This window comes from Temnothorax longispinosus, chromosome 1, assembly GCF_030848805.1.
Source record: "Temnothorax longispinosus isolate EJ_2023e chromosome 1, Tlon_JGU_v1, whole genome shotgun sequence".
Taxonomy (NCBI): domain Eukaryota; kingdom Metazoa; phylum Arthropoda; class Insecta; order Hymenoptera; family Formicidae; genus Temnothorax; species Temnothorax longispinosus.
Window position 1 is genome coordinate 26,536,052 of NC_092358.1, and position 19,584 is coordinate 26,555,635.

Sequence of the window (19,584 nt, forward strand, 5' to 3'; positions counted from 1 at the left end):
GTGAAAAGAAATGGCTTGGAGAGAATTCCACTGAAGGTGTGCCGGGCGATAGAAACCGATTAGACATTCTCAAGACAAACTACAGCCGACCTGTGCAATGTTTTATGCCGGTTTTATGTTTATTGGCTGCATTCTTTTTAATGATTTCAGCGTTGAAAGCATTGCTCCATTGCTCCATTGCTCTACTTGATATTCGATATGCAACGAAGATAAGAATGCTTACAGCGCTGACAACGTCAAAAGGAATGCAGCCATTTGATCTCTGTGCAGACCAGAAAAATAATGAAAAATTTCTTTCAAGATGTTTTTTTATTTGTCCATATGATTTATGCATGAAATTCGGATATTTCTTGCGAAGCTTAGGATATACTTACATTTGATATGCGTTTTGCACTGATTTGTTGTAATGCATCAACCGATTGTTTTCTTGTATTTTCTTTTTTGTGAGATGAGTAACGAAGTTCTTTTTTTGCTTTACAGTCGGTCACTGCCAAACGAGAGGAGTTCCGCAAGTACCTGGAAAGGTCTGGCGTCATGGATGCCCTCACAAAGATACTTGTCTCACTCTACGAGGAGGTTGAAAAGCCAACTGATGCTTTAGAGTATCCTTTTCTGATTATGAACCAAGATTCAACATTGTTTAATATCGCAACTTTCAGTCTAAGCTTCAAGAGAGAGAAATATTTAAGTTTGGTTTTAGTCGAGCCATCAGCTCGATATACATAGCTTCTATGCTCTCCTATATGAGAAATGTTTGCTTTCTGATAGTATACTATTATCAAGTTAATTACTTATGTTCTATTGCTCTTGTCCAGAGCATCTTCGAACTATTATAAAAAACGTTAGTTATTTCCTTAACTATATACTACAGCTATATACGTAAGAATCTCGGCGGTATCGCGGATAATACTTCGGATATCGACAACTTAAAGAAAGAATTGGAGGAGTCCAAAGCCAAAATTGCTGAATTAAAATCAAAATTAGTAAAGTATGAACAGGATGAAGTGACGGCCGAGTAACCGTGGCGGAAAACATATCTTCGACCAGAGTTCATGCTAGTCTTCTTGTTTTCTTTTTGGACACTGACTTTTCTAAAGTCAGTCTGACTATGTGCCTTATTACTATAATAAATGACGTTTAAGAATGTTAGACTATAAGATAAATTACTAAACTTCTGTGTAATACATTCCATTATATGTTCATTCATTTATGTATCTTTATTTAAGAAAAATGGCAATTTAGCTGTTGGTTTTCATATGGATTTCTTTTCTAAGAACAAATTTGTGATGTAAAGTATTTGACATGCGTACTTAATGTCACGCGTCGTTTGTACAGAATAGATCTCAGGACACAAATAAAATATTTCTTTTACGTTTATTATAATACATGTATTCTTAAATGTAATATCATTTATTGCCTTTGTAATCGGAATGAGATTTTTTTTTTTATTAGGATTTGTACAATATAGATATAAGATCAATCTGTGAAGGATGGTAGATGAAAAATATTTTTAGTAATTAATATTACAAAAATTTAGACATCTAGACATATTTGTAATATATATAAATATTGATGTGTCACAAGAGTTTATAATTAAATAAGTTTCTGAGTCTTTTATTCTAGGAATTTCAATAGTGCTGTGTATTGATGAATTTTATTCTTCATATAGTAGATATTCTGAAATATACAATGATATTAAACATAATGAGGCGAAAAGTAATAGGAATTTGAATATGAACGTGTGTAAAAAGAGATTGATTAATTGAGTTGAATGGAGAAAATGTTTTTATATTGTGTATATATATTTTTTTCATTTCAGAAAATTACCTCCTTGTTTTAGGCAAATCCGAGTATAAGTAAGATGAATGATTTCATGTGGGTTTTGCCGCTTGTCTGCGCTTTACTTCCCAATTATAGATACGGGCCATATTCACTTCCATGGTGGTATACTGATCTCGGACGAAGTCCAGATCGTGCTCTACGTATCCTAAATTCTTCTTGGCCGCCTCAATATTTTTGGTCAGCACCTCCTGTGCGTCATCTAAGGTATATTCTAGCATGACATTAGCACCCAGCCATAAACACACTTTGTCAGTAGGCGGTATTGTGGCTTTTGCGTAAACCTGTTCCGATAATAAAAATTGCGTTTCTAAGCTACTGTTCTCGGCCTGTAGTTTCTCGATCATTTCTAGAGATCTTTGTAGATCTGGTATCTGTGTTTTTAAGCGTCTTCGTTTGTTGACTAGGTTGAACTCCATAAACTTGTACTTCCCATGACTCTCGTCGAGCTTTCTGAGTACCTTGTCCACGGATTCGTTTTCTGGCTTCGCCATGAAAGCCTCGACATCGTCCTGAAATCATTGCGACGCACGTCAGATCATAACCTCAATTTAGTGGATTTTTTTAAATTACAGGATACATTTTATTTCAGAAAAAAAAAAAGATGTTTAATTATAATTATGAATAAAGACAATCGCAAGAACAGTTTTGTGCAATATGCTTATTCAATCATATGAGGCTTGAATTAACTAAAAAACAAAATAAGAAATAGAATAGAAAGTTTATAATAATAAGATAAGGAAACGGTACTGCATGATTTTTTGGTGACCATATAAGGTTCGATCAATCGATTGAAATTTTTTCGTCAGTCAATGCATACGTGAAATTTTAATTGTCGACAATAACAAAGAGATTTGCTTTTCAAGATCCGTACAATATTGCAATACATATCTTTCGTTCGCGCGGAGAGAAAACGATTAATGAAGATTTGTTGCAGAACAAATCGGAGCAAGTCAAGACAGTTTCGGAATTTAAGCGATAACTCGGATTTCGCGAATACGTATGACAAACGCGCGCGTACGGCACAAGTTAAATTAAATATCAGTAAGTCGTATTTACCACGAAGTCGGCCTCCGGTATGCCGGCGTAGGACTTCCTATCTTTACCAATTTCGTTTTCCACTTTATTGTCACCGTCTTCCATCTTGGATCTTTTGTACACGCTGTATACCTCCGAAGCACGCTCCTGTATCTGTCGCGTCGCACTAACGTTTAATTCACTTCACGATTCACAGATGCGCTTGCTCGGCTTCGAGCTCGGTTTTCATGAAACGACATTCCTTTGAAAACTCAATGCCATTTTAGACCCGCTTTCTCACGCGGTAGGTAATTATGAAATAAGTGGGTATAATAAGATAATTATAAAAATTAATACAATGCGTTTGATCTACAAAATGCATCGTATACCACGTGGAATTTAATAAAGTAAACGAGATTGTGGAGACGCTATGCGGAGAGCCAGTAAGATCCAGTTTCCAAAAGCCGAGACCAATCAGGAGAATTCGTTTTCGAAAAGGAAATTCTCTCATTGGCTACGCTCCCATGAGCTGCGTTCCGACAATCGACTCCGACATACGACTCGTTGTAGAGCAGTGTTATAGAGAAAAGAATATTAAGAAAATTGTTAGATGCATAAGCCTTTATTAATCTTGCGTGCATTATTTGCTGTAGTATCTATCGCATGGTATAGATTCGGCGCTCGGGTATTAATGATTTATAAAAATACGTATTTCGCAGTACTTGTTCGGCCGAAGGCGCATCGCGCGGGCAATCGCGAAAGCGACGATTATATTTCCGAATATCGCAGATAATATCTACCACGTCCCTTTCTTCTTTGTTAAAAGCAAATTATATAATTATATATATTTTTTAATAACACATATACATTATTATACATATATATTAGTGACGCTGATAAGTCTACAAAACGAAATGTGCGATAATAATCCACCCGAAATCAGTTTTCAAGTTCAAGCAAGAGTGAATATTTATTTCAAACGTTAAATGTTTTGTACGGCTCGGCGCGGCGTGACGTACTACATACACGTGTTTACCGGATACCCAGTGAGCGCCGCGCGGGCGCGGGCGCGGGCGTCGCGGGGCGCGTGGCGCGCGGTCGCATTGTTATCATTCGCGCGGCGAGGCTCGAAGCTCGAACGGACAGACAGTGATGCGTAGGTGTCCAAGCGTCGTCGCGTTATTAGTTATATTACTTTTCGGAACTCGATAACGGCAAGTGCAAGTAGCAAAGAGACACGATCATTCGATCTACAAACGATCCAGTGATTGCAGGCCCGCACGATCGATCAATTACCGTAATTAACGACTCGTAAATTATATCGGAGGCGGCGATCGTTCGGTTTAGGTTAAGATAACCGGCGCAATTAATTTTAATAATTTACTCGAAAGAGAGATTCAAAGTCGTGGATAATGGGAACTACAAATGGCTATTTCGTCGCGATGTTCACGGGCGATAATTATTTCATTAGCGGCGCTTGGATTCGAAATGTATGACCGCGTCGTACTTTCAGGTTTCGATGTAGACGCGTACGTGTGACTTGTGCGATTCCTGCGATTCAAATGCGCGGAGAAATACACTGCCCGCCGAAACGGCGCACGAGTAACTCGGAAAATTGCGATATGTCCATAATACGATCGTTTATTCTATAATATGTATATATCTCGTGGGTAATACGCGTTTGAGAAATATCGCGCGTGCAATATATTGAGATCCGTTTGCATATTTTTTCAGACGATTTATCGCATCTTATTTAATCGTTCAGTGCGATTCGAATATATCGTATCGCGCGTAAAGTTGGCAGCCACTTTGACAATAACCCTTTTTATTAACGCGACTTCGTGAACGGACTCCGAGTCGAGCAGCGTCGCAGCGCGTTTAATTTATAAATTAACGTTGTAACGAGCCACGTAATTCGATATTCATCAAATCAAGGTAAGACAACGTAAATTTGACGTTCGTACAGAGATGAATAGTGGAAAACGCATATCTGAAGAGAGTTTACGATCGAAATCTATCGCTCGGGCAGTTACGGGTTATGGGCAAATCGCAGATACGCATCTTTCGTACGCATAATGGTACTTTTCTCGTGTTATTCTTTCCGTCGCTAATATACGATAAAATCGACGTCTTTAGACCTCTAATTAGACGTCTGTAGACGTCGATTCGACGGGTCATTTTTCGCTGGGACATAATCGTGTATACAGGAATATAATAAAGTGCGCGCCGCGTGCGATTAATGTCGCGATTAACGGAAGTGCCGTGCAAAGTGCCGCGCAATTGCTGCATTCTAATGACTCTTACGCGCGTGATAGATAATTAGCGTATTTTCGTGAGGCAGGTGTTTCGTGAGTGCCACAGCGAGAAAACGAGAGGAGGAGGAGGCCAGGGAGGCATCGGGCGACAGCGGAGCAACCATGAGGTGAGTATCTCCTAATTTATTTTATATATATTTATTATTCAAGGTCTCAAGGATTAATTGTTGCATAGTACTGTTCTATATTATCATTGCATTTGTAGATTAATTTTGAAAAATAGTCAAAATATTGAGTAGAATATTTGTAAAATATTTGTTTAATATTGATGACATACGTGAAATATTTCAACATGTTTAAGATTTATATAATAACTGTTTGGATTGGATAAAGATTAAATTTTTATTATTAAAATTTTATATATGTAATATAACATAAAAAATTTTATAAAAGCTAATATTTAACAGTGTTTCATCGAAAGTTATGTATTATTAATTACGTTGCAAAATACACTTCAATTTAGATATATTTTATATTTTACAGATTCGCGTCTTACATACTGCAACTCCGCTGCTGCGCATCATATCGGTGAGTTTGTAATTATTTTTTATCTTAATCTTGAGGTAATGGATTTGTAAATATATTGTATAACAATTCTTTTTCGATAATTATTAGTAAGCAAAAGAATTATATTAAATTATCTAACAAATACCTTAAATAGAATAAGCAGCAGCAATGAAATATTGTATTATTTATTTTTATTTACTACTGTAAACTTCTTCACATCTAAATTTTATGTTTATTTCTGGTTATATTAAAACTATATTTAAGAAAATAAAAATTTAAATTAAGAATATAAGAATATTATAGATAGATATAATGTTTTTTATAAATCTATTACCTTTTAATGGATGAGCTAGGATACATTATTATAAATATGTAACTCTGGAATATTCATTATACATATTTGACGCAATCGGTTTTTTACATAAAATCGTAATTAATGCAAATTTATAGCTTACAAGTAAAATTACAAGTAAGAATAGATGTTTTTATTATCACGTGTAAAGAATATTTGCTATTATTTTATTATCATTAATAAATATTTGCGGCGTATCAGAATGATGTTTTATCGGCACTGTCGGAAAATAAACGTGGCTACGTGGTACCAATTTCGAAAATGGATGTGCTGGCAATAGTGTACAGGAGTAGGTTTCGACGGTCCTACGAAAAAGGTCGGGATGGCCTCTCTCACTGTCTCTCAGGCTTCTCTCTGACCACACGGAACTTAATTGCGTCAATTCGTGGCGGACTCTGTCGATAATTTATGTAATTACTTAGCATACCGCTCATGATAAATGGAAAAAATTGCTAATTAACGCCTATATTTACTTTTGAATAATTTTCATATACACACATTTATACGTCCAGCGAATTATAATGAAAATAGCGCGTCATTAAATTAAGACAATCTTATCACAGATTTTGACAAAATTATCCCTCTGTCTGTATACATGGGTCTACGACGTCCAAGCCAAAATATCTGCTCGTAACTGTAAAACTTGCAAGCCTGCCAGAAAATATTAAATGACCGATGTTTATCAAAATGACTATAAAATCGTCAACTTACAATGCAGACAGATGTTTCATGATTTTTTTTCAGATTTTTTAAAATATTCTAAGGTAGGGAAAAATACCGTCGAACGTGACCCATGTATACAAAAGGATACAAAAGGAGGATACAAAAAAATGCATACAGACGGAGGGTTAAAGATCAATCGCGATTTTTTTTTCAAGAGCCTTCCCAATGCAAAAGTGCGATATGCCCATAGAGATATAACAATCCCGATAGCTGCGTTCAATCTAAATTAGGTGTCCACCCGCACCCCACATATGTCGTGTGCATTCGCGCACGAACGGCCCAACGGACATCGCATTTATCATTGGCTCAGGGCGCATTCCTCCTCTCTATACACTTTATTGGGCCTAATAGACCCGAATTATGGTGTATCGAGCGGAGCGGGGTGGATCTAGCGCTGTCTAGACGACTCACGCCTAAAAGCCGCTCTTTTCGTCCCGCAATTGCTTTGCATGCAAAACAAAGCAGTTGCCGCCGCGAATTAAACCGCCAGTTGTTACAGTCGATCCCGTACTCCGCCCTCTTCCGCTCTAACAATTAGCATAATTTTGTTACACTCTGTATCGAACTGAATTCGCGAAATTTCTCTGATGTTATCGCACAAATTACGATACGTTACATGTATTTGTCGAACGTCGATATTATATCTCGATGAGTTAACAATATTTGATGTTATCGCATCAGTCCTTCTATCTATTAACGAGTGAATATCTCTAATTTCACTTCTTTTAACGGAAGACATCATGAAGAGGATTATGTAAAACGGAGAATTCTCCGTCACATCGGCCGGGAGAAATTAACGCCGCTTGTTCCTGCGAGCCACGGTGGAAAGGTCGGGATCGGGCGCGCAGGGGGGGGACGGCGAGAATTAACGTTTCGGGGGCGCGAGCGAGATCCAGAGCGCAATGCACGGCATCGCGTTATGAGACGATAGCACAGATCCGTGGCACGTTCAGTTGGAAACTCAATGGCGGTTACAGGTTACCTAGGGCTTCCTGCGGAAATGGCCAATATACACCTCCGACCTCCAACGGCTCCGACTCGCTCGGCCCGATCGCGCGAGCGCGAGCGTATGTACTTGGATCGCCGCGCGTTCCTGGCCGTCCACGGACGTGCGCTCGTACCCCATGCCATGCGCGTACGATCGCCCTGCCGCTCGACACGCACTCGTTACGGCTCATCATCGTGATCTATGCGCCAGCAACAAACGCTATATCCTTAATCCGTTCTAGTTGCGTCGATCCTACCGCGCGTGCTGGACGGAAAAGCTAATGCCGTTATCTTCGAGAGGCCTTCGTCGCTTTCCTGCGAGAAAAACTTCCCTGCCTTTGATTCAGTTAACGCTGTCGCTGTGTATTTGATACGGAAAGAATGGTTCTACGCCGAATTATCTAAAAATATAGCTAGACGCAGGTCGGAAAATAATTTATTGGACCATCAAAATAATTACGTTAGGACGTTCAAGCATGATGATAATGCTGCAAAGCGTTTTGACATTCTAACAACTAGCTCGAGCGTCCTACAAAATTATTTCGATGGTCCAAGGAAATTATTTTCAGATCTGTTAGCTAAATTTTTACTTTAGCAAAACCGTTCTTTCCGTATATGTAAGCAACAAAAAAAAATCGATAATTCGACTCCAGACATCGATGATAAGTCAACAAGTGACCCATGCATTACAAATGTCGCTCCGAAATTAATAATTATTATCACATAGAAATCTATCTTCTATTCGTTTCTAAGGAAGATCTTCTTTTAGCTCCGTTAGAATTACAGTGTAGACAAATAATACATATTTCTGTACGCGGCAGATATATGACGTACCTAGACCAAGAATTCGCACATGTTCCGTCTGCCTCGAAGTCAAGCGGCGGCCGAGACATTAACACGTTAAGACTTTAACGCAGATCTAAACTGGACTTTTTCACCATGACCGGCTCGCATTCGTATCGCATAGCTTTCCTTGTTATAACCGCGGTCTCTAGATTCGAACATTTCTGCCTTATATCGTACTTCTGTGCCTTTGTATAATATTCCTACAATGTTTCTATAATATTCTCTGTTTACCACATTACTGAAACGTTCGGTGTTACTAAAAATACCGTGATATTTATTTAAAAAACGTTGATTTTACAAATATAGCCGCGTATATGACTCTGTGCGCGAAGAGAACACGATGTATTTTGAACGTACACATATTTGCTTCTGCTTCTATGGCATCTTCATGAAAAAGAGTCTTTGAATTCGATGCGTACGCGGCGTACGAGTCCAGGATTGAGCCGATCGGTTAGATATGCGTTCTCGAGGCAACTTAGCTCCTCCGGGGCATCGCTGCATCGCGAAGAAAGAAGCGTCGCGCAGCTAACAATGGCACCACAAATACTGCGACCGGCTCTCGTGTCCCGCAGATTTAATCTGTCGAAATGAATCACCATTTTGATGAGCTCACGGCTAACAAACATGTTCACGAGAATAACAGTCGATGAGGAGCTAAAGGGTTCGCAGAAGCGCAAGACTGAACCTAAATTTGCCGACAATTACGTTGTAATTTTTTCCCCTAAGATGCGTTAAAAATGATAAATGAGAAAGAAAATATTATATTACGGGTTAATATAGTACAAAAGTGAATATTTTTATTACGTGTAGCTTTTTTTTTATTATTTCTTAGAGATGCGCTGTATGAAAATCACAAGCAGAATCGATTCCTTCTTTTCGAAAAGGCCGGCTTTGTTTTAACTTTAAATTCCTCTCAGGGTCGAAGGGATATCATTAACAAGTCCTAGGCGTCAAAGATACACAGATTTTGGAGCAATGCACTTTTCTCCGAAGGGTCCGCACGGAAGAATTTCGTTTGACGTTCAAATTTACTTTGTATCACTCGCGACGTGAACCAACTAAGGAACGAAAGTCGCTTTACTTTCCATCTAGTACCTATTGGAATATATGCGGCATTAAATATTATCTCAAAACATTAGTGCCCTGCAACGAATATTTGAAAAAATCTTCTTAAAAAAATCTACTTTGCATTGTAATCATAACTAGCTACAAAAGAAACGTATTCGTTTACCGCGACTCGGCAGAAAAAAATAGTTTTTAATATTTTAAGAAAATATTATTTCTATTATTGGATTATTCTTTCATATTCAATGACTTGCTTTATGAAATATACGAAATAAGTAAAATATTTTCAGATTTAATTTTCAGGAGGAAATCTCTCTCAAGCTGATTTAAAATTGCTTTTGCATTTTATTTAAAGTATAAACGCATCGAATGCAACGGCGAACCGCGAGAGAGCCTCCTCAAAGCATTCTTTGCCTTTCGCGATGGGTTGTGATTTATGAATGTCCGTTAACCCCCAGACAAGATAATTATCGGTTGCTAGCTAGCGGCACGTGCGAATGGATGAATGAAAGTTTACGAGGATAGTAAGAACAGGTCAATCTGCCAATTGACCAGCCAGCTACTAGTCGGTACCGCACGAATGGAATGGACGGATCTCTCGGATCTCTCCGCGGATCGTTCCTCCCTTGCGCTCCCGGTATACCCACACATAAGCGCGCGGAGTACCTTCGCCGAGGCGAATTGGCCGCAACCGGAGTGCACGCTGCACGCCTGCACGACAAGATAAGGGTGCTCGTGGCATGGTGGGGGATGGTTGACTCCGGAGTGGCCATTCGGAGTCAGTTGCTCTTATGCTCGCCGGCCACGAACAGCGCGATCGCGTTGCGCGCCGCTCGGCTCGAACCGCGTGACGCGAACGTCACGGACCGTGTCGGGAACGACGAGGAGAGAAAACAGCGAATTCCGGAGCGCGCGTGTGGTAAAAAAAAAACGAACGCGATAATTGCGAGTTTCCGCGAAGCTAAAAGTTTGTCGAAGATCACGTGAGGAAGTTCGCGCTCGAATCTGCGCGGCGAAAAAGTGACGGAGGATCCTGCGACCACCGCGGAGCATTGCCGCGAAGGATCTACTTTTGGAGAACGAGTTTCGCAGTGCTAAAGTCAAAGGTGGACTTTGTGTCTGGTGCCGTCGAAGACGAAGTTCCTCGATCGACGCAGTTTCCGACACGATCGTTGCTCGTTTCTTATCGCTCGATCGCTTCGCCGATTGAAAGAAACCGCGGAAGCGGGGACTGATTATATTAGCGTGTGTTGCATTGCCTTGGGTGCAACCGGATGCACGCGCGTCATCGGTTCCCGTCGTGAGATCGAGAGAAAAACAGCGCGATTATTTGCTTTTCCGCAGTTCCGTTATTCGATCGTGGGAGACATCGCGAGGAAAATCGGAGAATACAACATCGGAGAGATAAAGAGCTCCATGAGGCGAGCGCGTGGAAAACGCTCTCCCCGCGATAACGAGAAAAATTGATAGCGGCGCGTCCGCGCGCGTGTGCTCGGACGATGCGAATGATCTCGCGCTGGATTCCATTGTTATTCAAATAATTTGACAGCGGTATTGGGATCTACCTCGCGAGAGATAACTGCGCAACGTGCGCTCTTCCAGGACGCCTGGGGTCTCCCCCGCCATTTTTCACCGGATATTTAGCGGAAGTAGCCAATCTGTGGTCCGCAACTCAGACGCACTTGCTGATGCGATCGCTCGGCACGTGACCTCCGCGGCACGTGACGTAACGACGACGGGCGTCGCGACGTGTCGTCGAAGGATCCGCCGGGGGACCATGCGGAGGCATCGTCTCGATTAGCGCGTCTCATTCGCGGATCGTCGAGAGGATCGAGAGAGGAGCGATGACCATCGGCAGCTGAACCGGCCGACCCGGGGAATCGCGCGGGAGCTGATTCGTGCGCAAGAATCTACGGGGGGGGGAGGGGGTTATTATGTTAGGAACGGGATTATGTTTTCTGCTGAAGGTGTTGGTGCTGGCAGGGGCGGCCGTCGCCGTCCTGCCGGAGGATCTGGAGGACCGCGTCGTTCTTCCGCCGACCACCCTCCAGGAGAAATGCGCCTACAAATGCCCGGACCTAGACTTTACACAGGTAGGAGATTTCGACTGTGCGATAGGAAGAAGCTATAGATATCAGGGCGCGAGTAAATAATCGACACCTGCGTAATCGAATATAACGCTAAAAGGTTTTACGTGTCGGGAGAAAGAGACTCTAAAGTTTAGGGAGAGCAGTTTCTCCTCCTGATGAAAGTCACTTTTAAAAATGGTACCCCTAATGTTGCTCTTAGGACAACATTATCAAAGAAATAATGTCACGTTTAATTGCGACTCGCGTATTCCAATGCGGAATATGTCTACTTTCGCTGAGATAAGAAACGGCGCGAATGTACCTTTTGCACGAGCAAAATGGAAACCGATAATAGATAGCAATTTTGGTAATGAGGCGACAGTTTATTTGTTTGACTCCGGTCTGCAATGTGTATCGAAATTAATGGATAGCTGATAAGCTGCAATATTGCGCGTTTGCGAACTGATCACGATGTTTTGGCCTGTACGTAATTTTTCGCGCTTATCAGTCTAATTTATGGCTACCTTTAACCGTACTGTCTTGTTGTGCAAATGTACGTTACATTTCTTAAGACACGATTATTTTAATTTGTACAGATATAATATTAATAATAGTGTAACTTTAATAAATACGACACGTGATGATCGAATACAGCTGATTAATTCTATTTAAAGAAATATATTTGAATATTGTAGCGATGTACATATACGTTTATATATCTATTCATAATTATAAATAATATATAAAAAATTGTATATTAATTTTCTATTAATTTATAGGAGTACTATAAATAATTTTGATCTTATTATATAGCTTTTCAAGTTAACTAAAATGAGTTGGAATTCTGACTTTATATTCCTTGAAAATCACAAAATTATTTGTTTCTTAACAAAATATAAATTTTATTGCAAATAAACTCTTCATTTTTCTGGATAGATGTATAATGACGTTTTGTGTGTTCGCCAGATGCTTTTTACTCGCAGTCTAATCGGCTTTCACATCAAGCGCGAGTATTGTCGTCGACGCGACGTGTTAATTAATGAGGAATATTTAAAGATCTTGGCGCTTTGTGATATTCAAAATCTATGTCGGTGAGTCGATTTATCGCACCGGCGACCTAGATGCATTCCTCGGCGATGCAACGCACGTATGCGTATCCTTGCGGCCGTGACGCAATTTTTCCCATTGAATTGTCAATTTGTCGGAAGCGCAAGAAAATCACTTACCTCGAGTAGACCTGCTTAAGTTTGATAGAATCCCGATATTTTCGTTTGAATATCGCAAGCGCACTGATCCTATCCGTCATTCTCAGCAAAAGCGTAGCTCTGTTTAAAATAATAAATACAATATGATCAGATTACATTATATCACATTCAATTTCAATGTAAATGAATAAAAACCTTATTAACGTTGAAATTGAATGTAATATAATGTAATCTGATCATATATTGTATCTATTATTTTAAACAGGGAGATACCTTGCAGCATTGACAATTGCGATAATCAAGGAAAATAACAAATATCAATGCAAATAATACGCATTGTAAAAAATATACATAGCAGATTTTAAATTTATTTTATTAATTCTTTATCTGGCGATTTCTACTTTCTATACATTCTCACGTGCCCTCCGGACGTTGGTACTCAATATCGAAAATGAAATGACGATGTCAAAAATGCTCAGGACAAAAGAAAAAGTATCGATGCACTTTGATACTGTCCTAAGCATCCCCAGTTGCAAGCCGAGCGACGACGATGGCACGAAAATGGCTGTGCGCGAGCGGCGAAGGACGTATCAATTTAAGTCCACTCTCCAGCCCGACTGTACCATTCATTAATTAACTTAACTACACGACGGCGCATCATGGCAGCCCATAAGCATAGCGTCGAGGATGAAAGACGAGCACGTAACGGATACAGGGCCATCTAATCCCTTTCTTACGAAGAAGGACGAAAACGTCGTTCTGTCGCGCGCCGCCTTCGTCGACTCGGATTGTTGTTCATTGCATGAATTATATGACCGATCGCATTGTCGTGTCGCGCACCACAGCTCCACGCACGATACGAATTTTTGGAAATATTTATAGTTTATTATTTTCTCTTTATAAGTAATATAATCTTATTAATTTATACGAAAATTATTATAGATATTACGAAAACATCAATAAAAAGCATAAATACATGTTTTTGAAAATTTTTAAGCATGCACTTTATTACATTTTTCGTAATACGTATTATTTTCGTTTGCTGGAATAATTAATGTCGTACTAGTGAAACTCTTTTATGAGATAAAAATTATACACGCTCAAATTTTACGAAGAGTATATGTTTATAGTGATCAGCATTAAATTTTACTTTCACTTCGTCGCTTTCAAGCAGCAAAGTAAACTGATCCATTGCGACAGCGTGCGAAAGGCCTCGGCATGAAAAAGGTTTTAATCAATGCGTTTGACAATTGACGAGAACGAAATTGGTACCAATTATCAATTTAACTCTCCTCAAAAAGATCGCCGCCAACGTGCATTCTGGTATCAGATCGTTGCTCAACTTTGTGTGCAATCCGGAGGTTTTTCTCAGTTATGTGTCATCGTTACACATCAAACAAAACGATAATTTTTTCCTTAATTCTATATTATTTCGACAAGAGCATATGACAATTATTTCAAAGATCCATATAAGTATCAAATTAAAAACAATGCTTTTTTACGTGATTATCGACAACGTCTGGCAATACAAATTAACAGCATGAGAAATGATTTGGAACGATTGCAAGTAAAATAATTTTAATGAGTACGTTTAAACTAATCTTTAATTATATTATTATTAGTATTAAACTTAATGCAACTTAATCTTAATGTTTTACATATTGTGACACTCTATTTCTCGATCTCTCGTGACGAATAGATGCAGGCCGCGCGCGAACTAGCGGAAGAATTAATATTTACTAATTAGTTTTACGACAGTTGCGCGATATTATAAGTCATCGAACTCTCGAATCACAACCCTTCCTCGTTCGCGCGCTTGGCGAATCAATTATTCTGCCGCCGCGCCGCCCGATAAAGGAAGAAGCGTGATCCACAAAAAATCACTTTCTTCGATCCCTTATCTATAGTGCATAACTCACTCTCTTACTAATAATCTTTCCCCCCTTCGTCTTCAAATGATGAGAAGAAAAGAGCTCGGGGTCACGCGATAATAGTTTTGGTCCAGTATTTCTTCCTGCAGGTAGAACATGAAATAATTTATAAGCCCTAATCACAATTCTCATAATCACTGTTAAATTCCTGTTGTATAACAATTAAAAGATCAGTGCGACAGAAAAAAAAGTGCAAACCGGAAAGAATTCGCTCTTTCAAAGAGCATTTTGTGATTAACTTAAAATCAATTTTTTATGCAATCTTTAAGTTATCGAACGTTTAACCTCTGTGATAAATGTGGATAAATATAGCATCTTTTAATAACAATGCGCTATATCCTTATTGCTTATATTGCTTGCACTATTACAAAATCTTTAATTCTGTCGACGTGTTTTCATGTAAGAAACTTTGAAAGTAGAGGGGACAATTTTTTCCTGCTTCAGATACAAAACAAATTTACATGTTTCATGTTGTTTAATGTCGTTTACTGTCGAGAAATATATCTAAAAATTTTTAAAGCAGTCTGTCTGTTAAAAATGGTGTGAAAACAGGCGCGCGTATTATTTATATACTAAACACATAAGCCTAGTAAAGTTCTTATCTCAGAGTGATGCTTAGAAGATGACCTTAAGCTTGCATAACATCCATAAGGAATTTTTTCAGTCATCCATGCTTTGAACATCGGCCCTGACGTTCAAATCTCGAATCAGTACGATAACTCCTACTTAACGTAATAAATAATTTTTCATTTCTCCGATGTCGCTCGGGATATGTGATTTGTCTAATTCACCGGCTTTAAATGTACGTTGTAACATCAACGGAGATAACTGATCAAAATAGGAATATCAAAAGAAATTATTACGCAAAAGTAAAAAAGATTTTAAACTATTTAATATTTAAAAAATTAATTGGTCAGCAAGAACTTGTAAACTTTTGTATTAATTGAAAGATTACATATTTGAATATTAAATACACGATTTGATTAAAGTGTATCAAAAAATTAAAATATAAATTTTAAAAAATATATAGATATATTTAAAAAAATTGTTATTATTAATTAATTAGGCATTTAAAAAATGTTATAATACTAGGAACAATTTAAATTAATATTAGCTAATTATTAATACGCAAAAACTGTCGTAATGATGATATGATGTTTATCTTCTTTACGTAATTATTGCGTATTTATGTACTTATCACATGCTTATTTACGTACTGCGTACTTGTTTACGTACTTATTGTATACATTTATACTAACAGCATATATCTTCTTATTAACGAGAAACAATTGTTACGAATTTCTCGACCAAACATCAGTATCGCGTTCTTTTTAACACATAATTTAAACAGCCAACTGTGAGCGAACATAAATATTTCTGAGTCTTCGACTGACATATACTTTAAAACAGAAGCGTGCAAATAAACTTTACTTATGTGAAAAATTTGTTTGTATGACTAAACGAGATAAAAAACAATTAAAAGCACAAATTAAAAAGATGAAGTTCGAATTCTGATTCTTCTTATCAGATAACTTAAATTCTGGAAGAATAATTATCTTGAGAATGATACTTTGGCATAAACAAAAGACAAATAAACACGCTCCAGCGTTCAAAATATAGCATATCAAACGAGATTCCCCGGATTCTCGCGCGACGAGAGCCTGATGTTACGTCGAATATGCAGGATCGTCCGGCATGCAACATTATATGTGTAGCCATATACAATGAACTTCCTGCCGGCCACATCCTCTCACCTACAACGGCAGGGGTTCGCTTAGCGGCGCATCGATAATCGTGCGAATTTCACCTTTAATCGTGACGCAAATCTGAAGCGCGTGACGCGCCTGATCGTTCGCATTATCTCACTTTAACGCGAGAAACGCGAGAGAAATCGACTTGTATATCGTATAAAGAGTATTTTACATAAACAATTTCGCGTTCGACAAAAGATAAGAGATGCTGAAAGTCAGTGTTTTCTCGAGTCGAGGGGGAAAGTGCGCGAATAATGAGACTTTTGTCAAATATCCAAGAAGATGGACGGTGGGACGCCTTCCCAATTTTATTAATTAGCTCTAAGGCCAAAAGTTAAGTTAAAAACATCAGCTGCCACTCGTTACCCGCTCGAAACCGCGCGCGGCTGATCATGTCCGACGTATATGTGTCAACGTGTATAACGCGTTTTAATTGGGATGACGTCAGTTGAGAGCGGTCGGCACGGCATTTCCCAGGATTTGTTTGCGTTAAAAAACGTAATAACACAACCCAGAAGAACAAGTAAAGCGTACAATTGTAGCTTTGAGGAAGGTAATAAAAATCTATTTACTCCTAAACGGGAATAGAATGTTTGCAGATCGACGCTTATCGATAGAACAAATCATGAGATCAGTACCTATATCATTGTAAACCGAACATTGATATTTTAACGGGATTTTCACTCTTCGTTTTCTTAGATAGAAATCTTTGATCTGTCGGCGACAGAACGTAATGGTAATCATCAATTCAATTCAACACTTCTATGAGGGTTTTTTTCCCCCTTTGTGGTAACTCCACGAAAACGTTCCGAACTTAGTAAAATGGATGTGGGTAGACCGGAGACCCGTATGCAACTGCAAGTCGGCTGCATTAGAGCAAATACCGAGGAAGATTAATCGCGTGAGATGGCGAGGGGGCGACACCCCTTTTCTCAGAAATCTAGACTGCGCGGGAGGGGGCGCGTCTTAATATTTTATTTATTCTGAGATCGCTCGCTTATAGAGAATAAAAATCGCTGAGCGCGAACGCGACGCGCCGGAAGCGCGTCTCGACGGCAGCGTCTCTCGCAATCGCATTAGGATTAGCTGCGATGCACTTAAGGTCGACGATAACCCAGATTCTCATCTCGTACGGCTGAACGGGGTCGGCCCGTCGTGGCGACGTCATCGTCTCAATTTTTATTACGCTCCATTCAATTCACGCCACGCCAACATCGCAGATTTCATTCACGGAAAACGATCGCCGGTATGATTTTTGTCGGGACGCATTAGTCACGCCAGGATGTACATAAATGTCTAATCGCTTCCACAATTCGAATTGTCGAATTGATCCCGAGTAGAGGATTCCCAGTGAATTATTTGCACTGTAAAACTTAACTCTTTATGAAATTGCACGATAGAAATTTAGTATCACATTCCATATTAAAGTAAAATAAAATTTTTCTGACATTTGGTGATATTTAAAAAATTAAAAATAATCTTTGACGCTACAACTTTCTTATTACATTTATATGTATATAAGTATATCGATTTATTTAAATTTCTGTTTTATTTATTTCTGTTACACTTATCAAATTATTGTACAAATAAATATAAAATATTACATATATAAGTAATAATTTCGAATTTTGTCACGTGCAACTGAGATAGCGTAATTAAATAAATGTACGTCAGATATAATTAAAATGCGCGTGATGATTACGAAATCGAAGGTAGGAGAACTTCCTGGTCACGTTAATAACTGCAGGTTCAATCGCGATGTCTATTCTCTCAATTCCCACTGTAATATGAGAATAATTGACTTGGTTCGTAGAAGAAAATGTTTGCGTGCATTCGAATGACACCGGCGGCATCTTTTTAGTAAACATGCAAAGAAAATGCATATGATACGCTTGTAAAAGCGTATCTGAAGAGATTATATTCTATTAAATCATTCTATAAACTATTCTAAAAAAGTTCTGAAAGAAATTATGATACTGCAAATGAAAAGAATGGAATTCAATCTTGGTTTTTCTGATACATAAGTTTGTTTTTTGATACACAGAGTGAGTCACTTAAGACCAGCCACCCAAATAACTCCCACAGATTTGAAGATGATCTTCATTTTTTTAAACGAAACCATGCATTTTCGAACACTCACGATTACTATATAGTCTTCTCGAATTTGCTTACTTTTTCCCTATATTTATTCATAAATTTTTGAAGTACGATTTTTTATTACACTTTAACGAAATTTTGAATATCTTCAGTGTTCGTAGCGAATGATATTTCGCGATAAAGGCTTCACGTTTTTTCCATTTTGGTATTGTGATCTTCAAGAGTTTGCGTCGTACCCACCGCGTTTCTTTTGGAACATCGACGATTTGATCGTCGAAGGCAATGCTCGATCTTAGGCCGCTGTTCCAGCCGAGTGGACACCGGCCGGTGTACATCCAACACCGTGCGACCGTGCACGTTGGTGACCGCAGGAAAAAACTCGACACCTTTTACCTTAAACTTGAAACAGTGCGCTGCGCGCGTGCAAAATAACATGTCCATTGTCCATGTCGTATTATTTCGTCGACGGGTATCAAGTACCCCTGTTGCTCCTTTCAATCTCTTACCGCGGTACAACTATATTTCGGAGGTGCTCGCTCGGTCCTTATGCAGACTTCATTACAACATGTCTTGTGTTGCAATCTTTTATTTCTTCAAAAATCTGTATTCTTTATTCAGCTCCGTTTTGCAAATAGAACAAGAAAGAAAATAATTAAAAGAAGTAGTCATATCTGTCAGTTTTATTACTGTTGTCGTCCATTGGCGTCAAAAGGACGTGTTAAAAATTAACAATGGTGAAAGAAGGAAAAGCAGCATGAATACAAATGACAAATATGCGTGCACAATTATTGAGAATCCCGGGCTCAGGAATGTTCACGGTGGAATCCTAGCGCCGTTTAACCGAATGGCGAACATGCGTTTCCGTATATGGTAGAACTTT

The 19,584-nt window shown here is 38.8% G+C and overlaps 2 protein-coding genes and 1 long non-coding RNA gene across 5 annotated transcripts in view; 2 read left to right on the top strand and 1 right to left on the bottom strand.

Moving 5' to 3' along the window:
- Positions 1-1,198: 1,198 nt before the first annotated feature.
- On the bottom strand, positions 1,199-3,059 carry Mgr (prefoldin subunit mgr). Its single transcript, XM_071792956.1, has 3 exons — positions 2,899-3,059; positions 1,828-2,351; positions 1,199-1,677 (listed from the first exon to the last, which is right to left on the bottom strand). Exons 1-2 carry the CDS (start codon positions 2,980-2,982, stop codon positions 1,872-1,874), a joined length of 564 nt encoding a protein of 187 aa, XP_071649057.1. The 5' UTR covers positions 2,983-3,059; the 3' UTR covers positions 1,199-1,677; positions 1,828-1,871.
- A 423-nt stretch (positions 3,060-3,482) lies between these two features.
- LOC139821740 (uncharacterized) lies at positions 3,483-5,278 on the top strand. Its single transcript, XR_011734321.1, has 3 exons — positions 3,483-4,511; positions 4,591-4,791; positions 5,198-5,278. It is a non-coding gene; the product is annotated as an uncharacterized lncRNA (long non-coding RNA).
- A 5,172-nt stretch (positions 5,279-10,450) lies between these two features.
- The window catches only part of Sev (receptor protein-tyrosine kinase sevenless), a 35,269-nt gene continuing 26,135 nt past the window's right edge, over positions 10,451-19,584 (top strand). For all 3 annotated transcript variants that reach the window (XM_071792983.1, XM_071792991.1, XM_071793001.1), the window contains exon 1: positions 10,451-11,744. In XM_071792983.1, the coding sequence (XP_071649084.1) occupies positions 11,586-11,744 (159 nt within the window). In that variant the 5' untranslated portion in view covers positions 10,451-11,585. The remainder of the gene's footprint in view (positions 11,745-19,584) is intronic.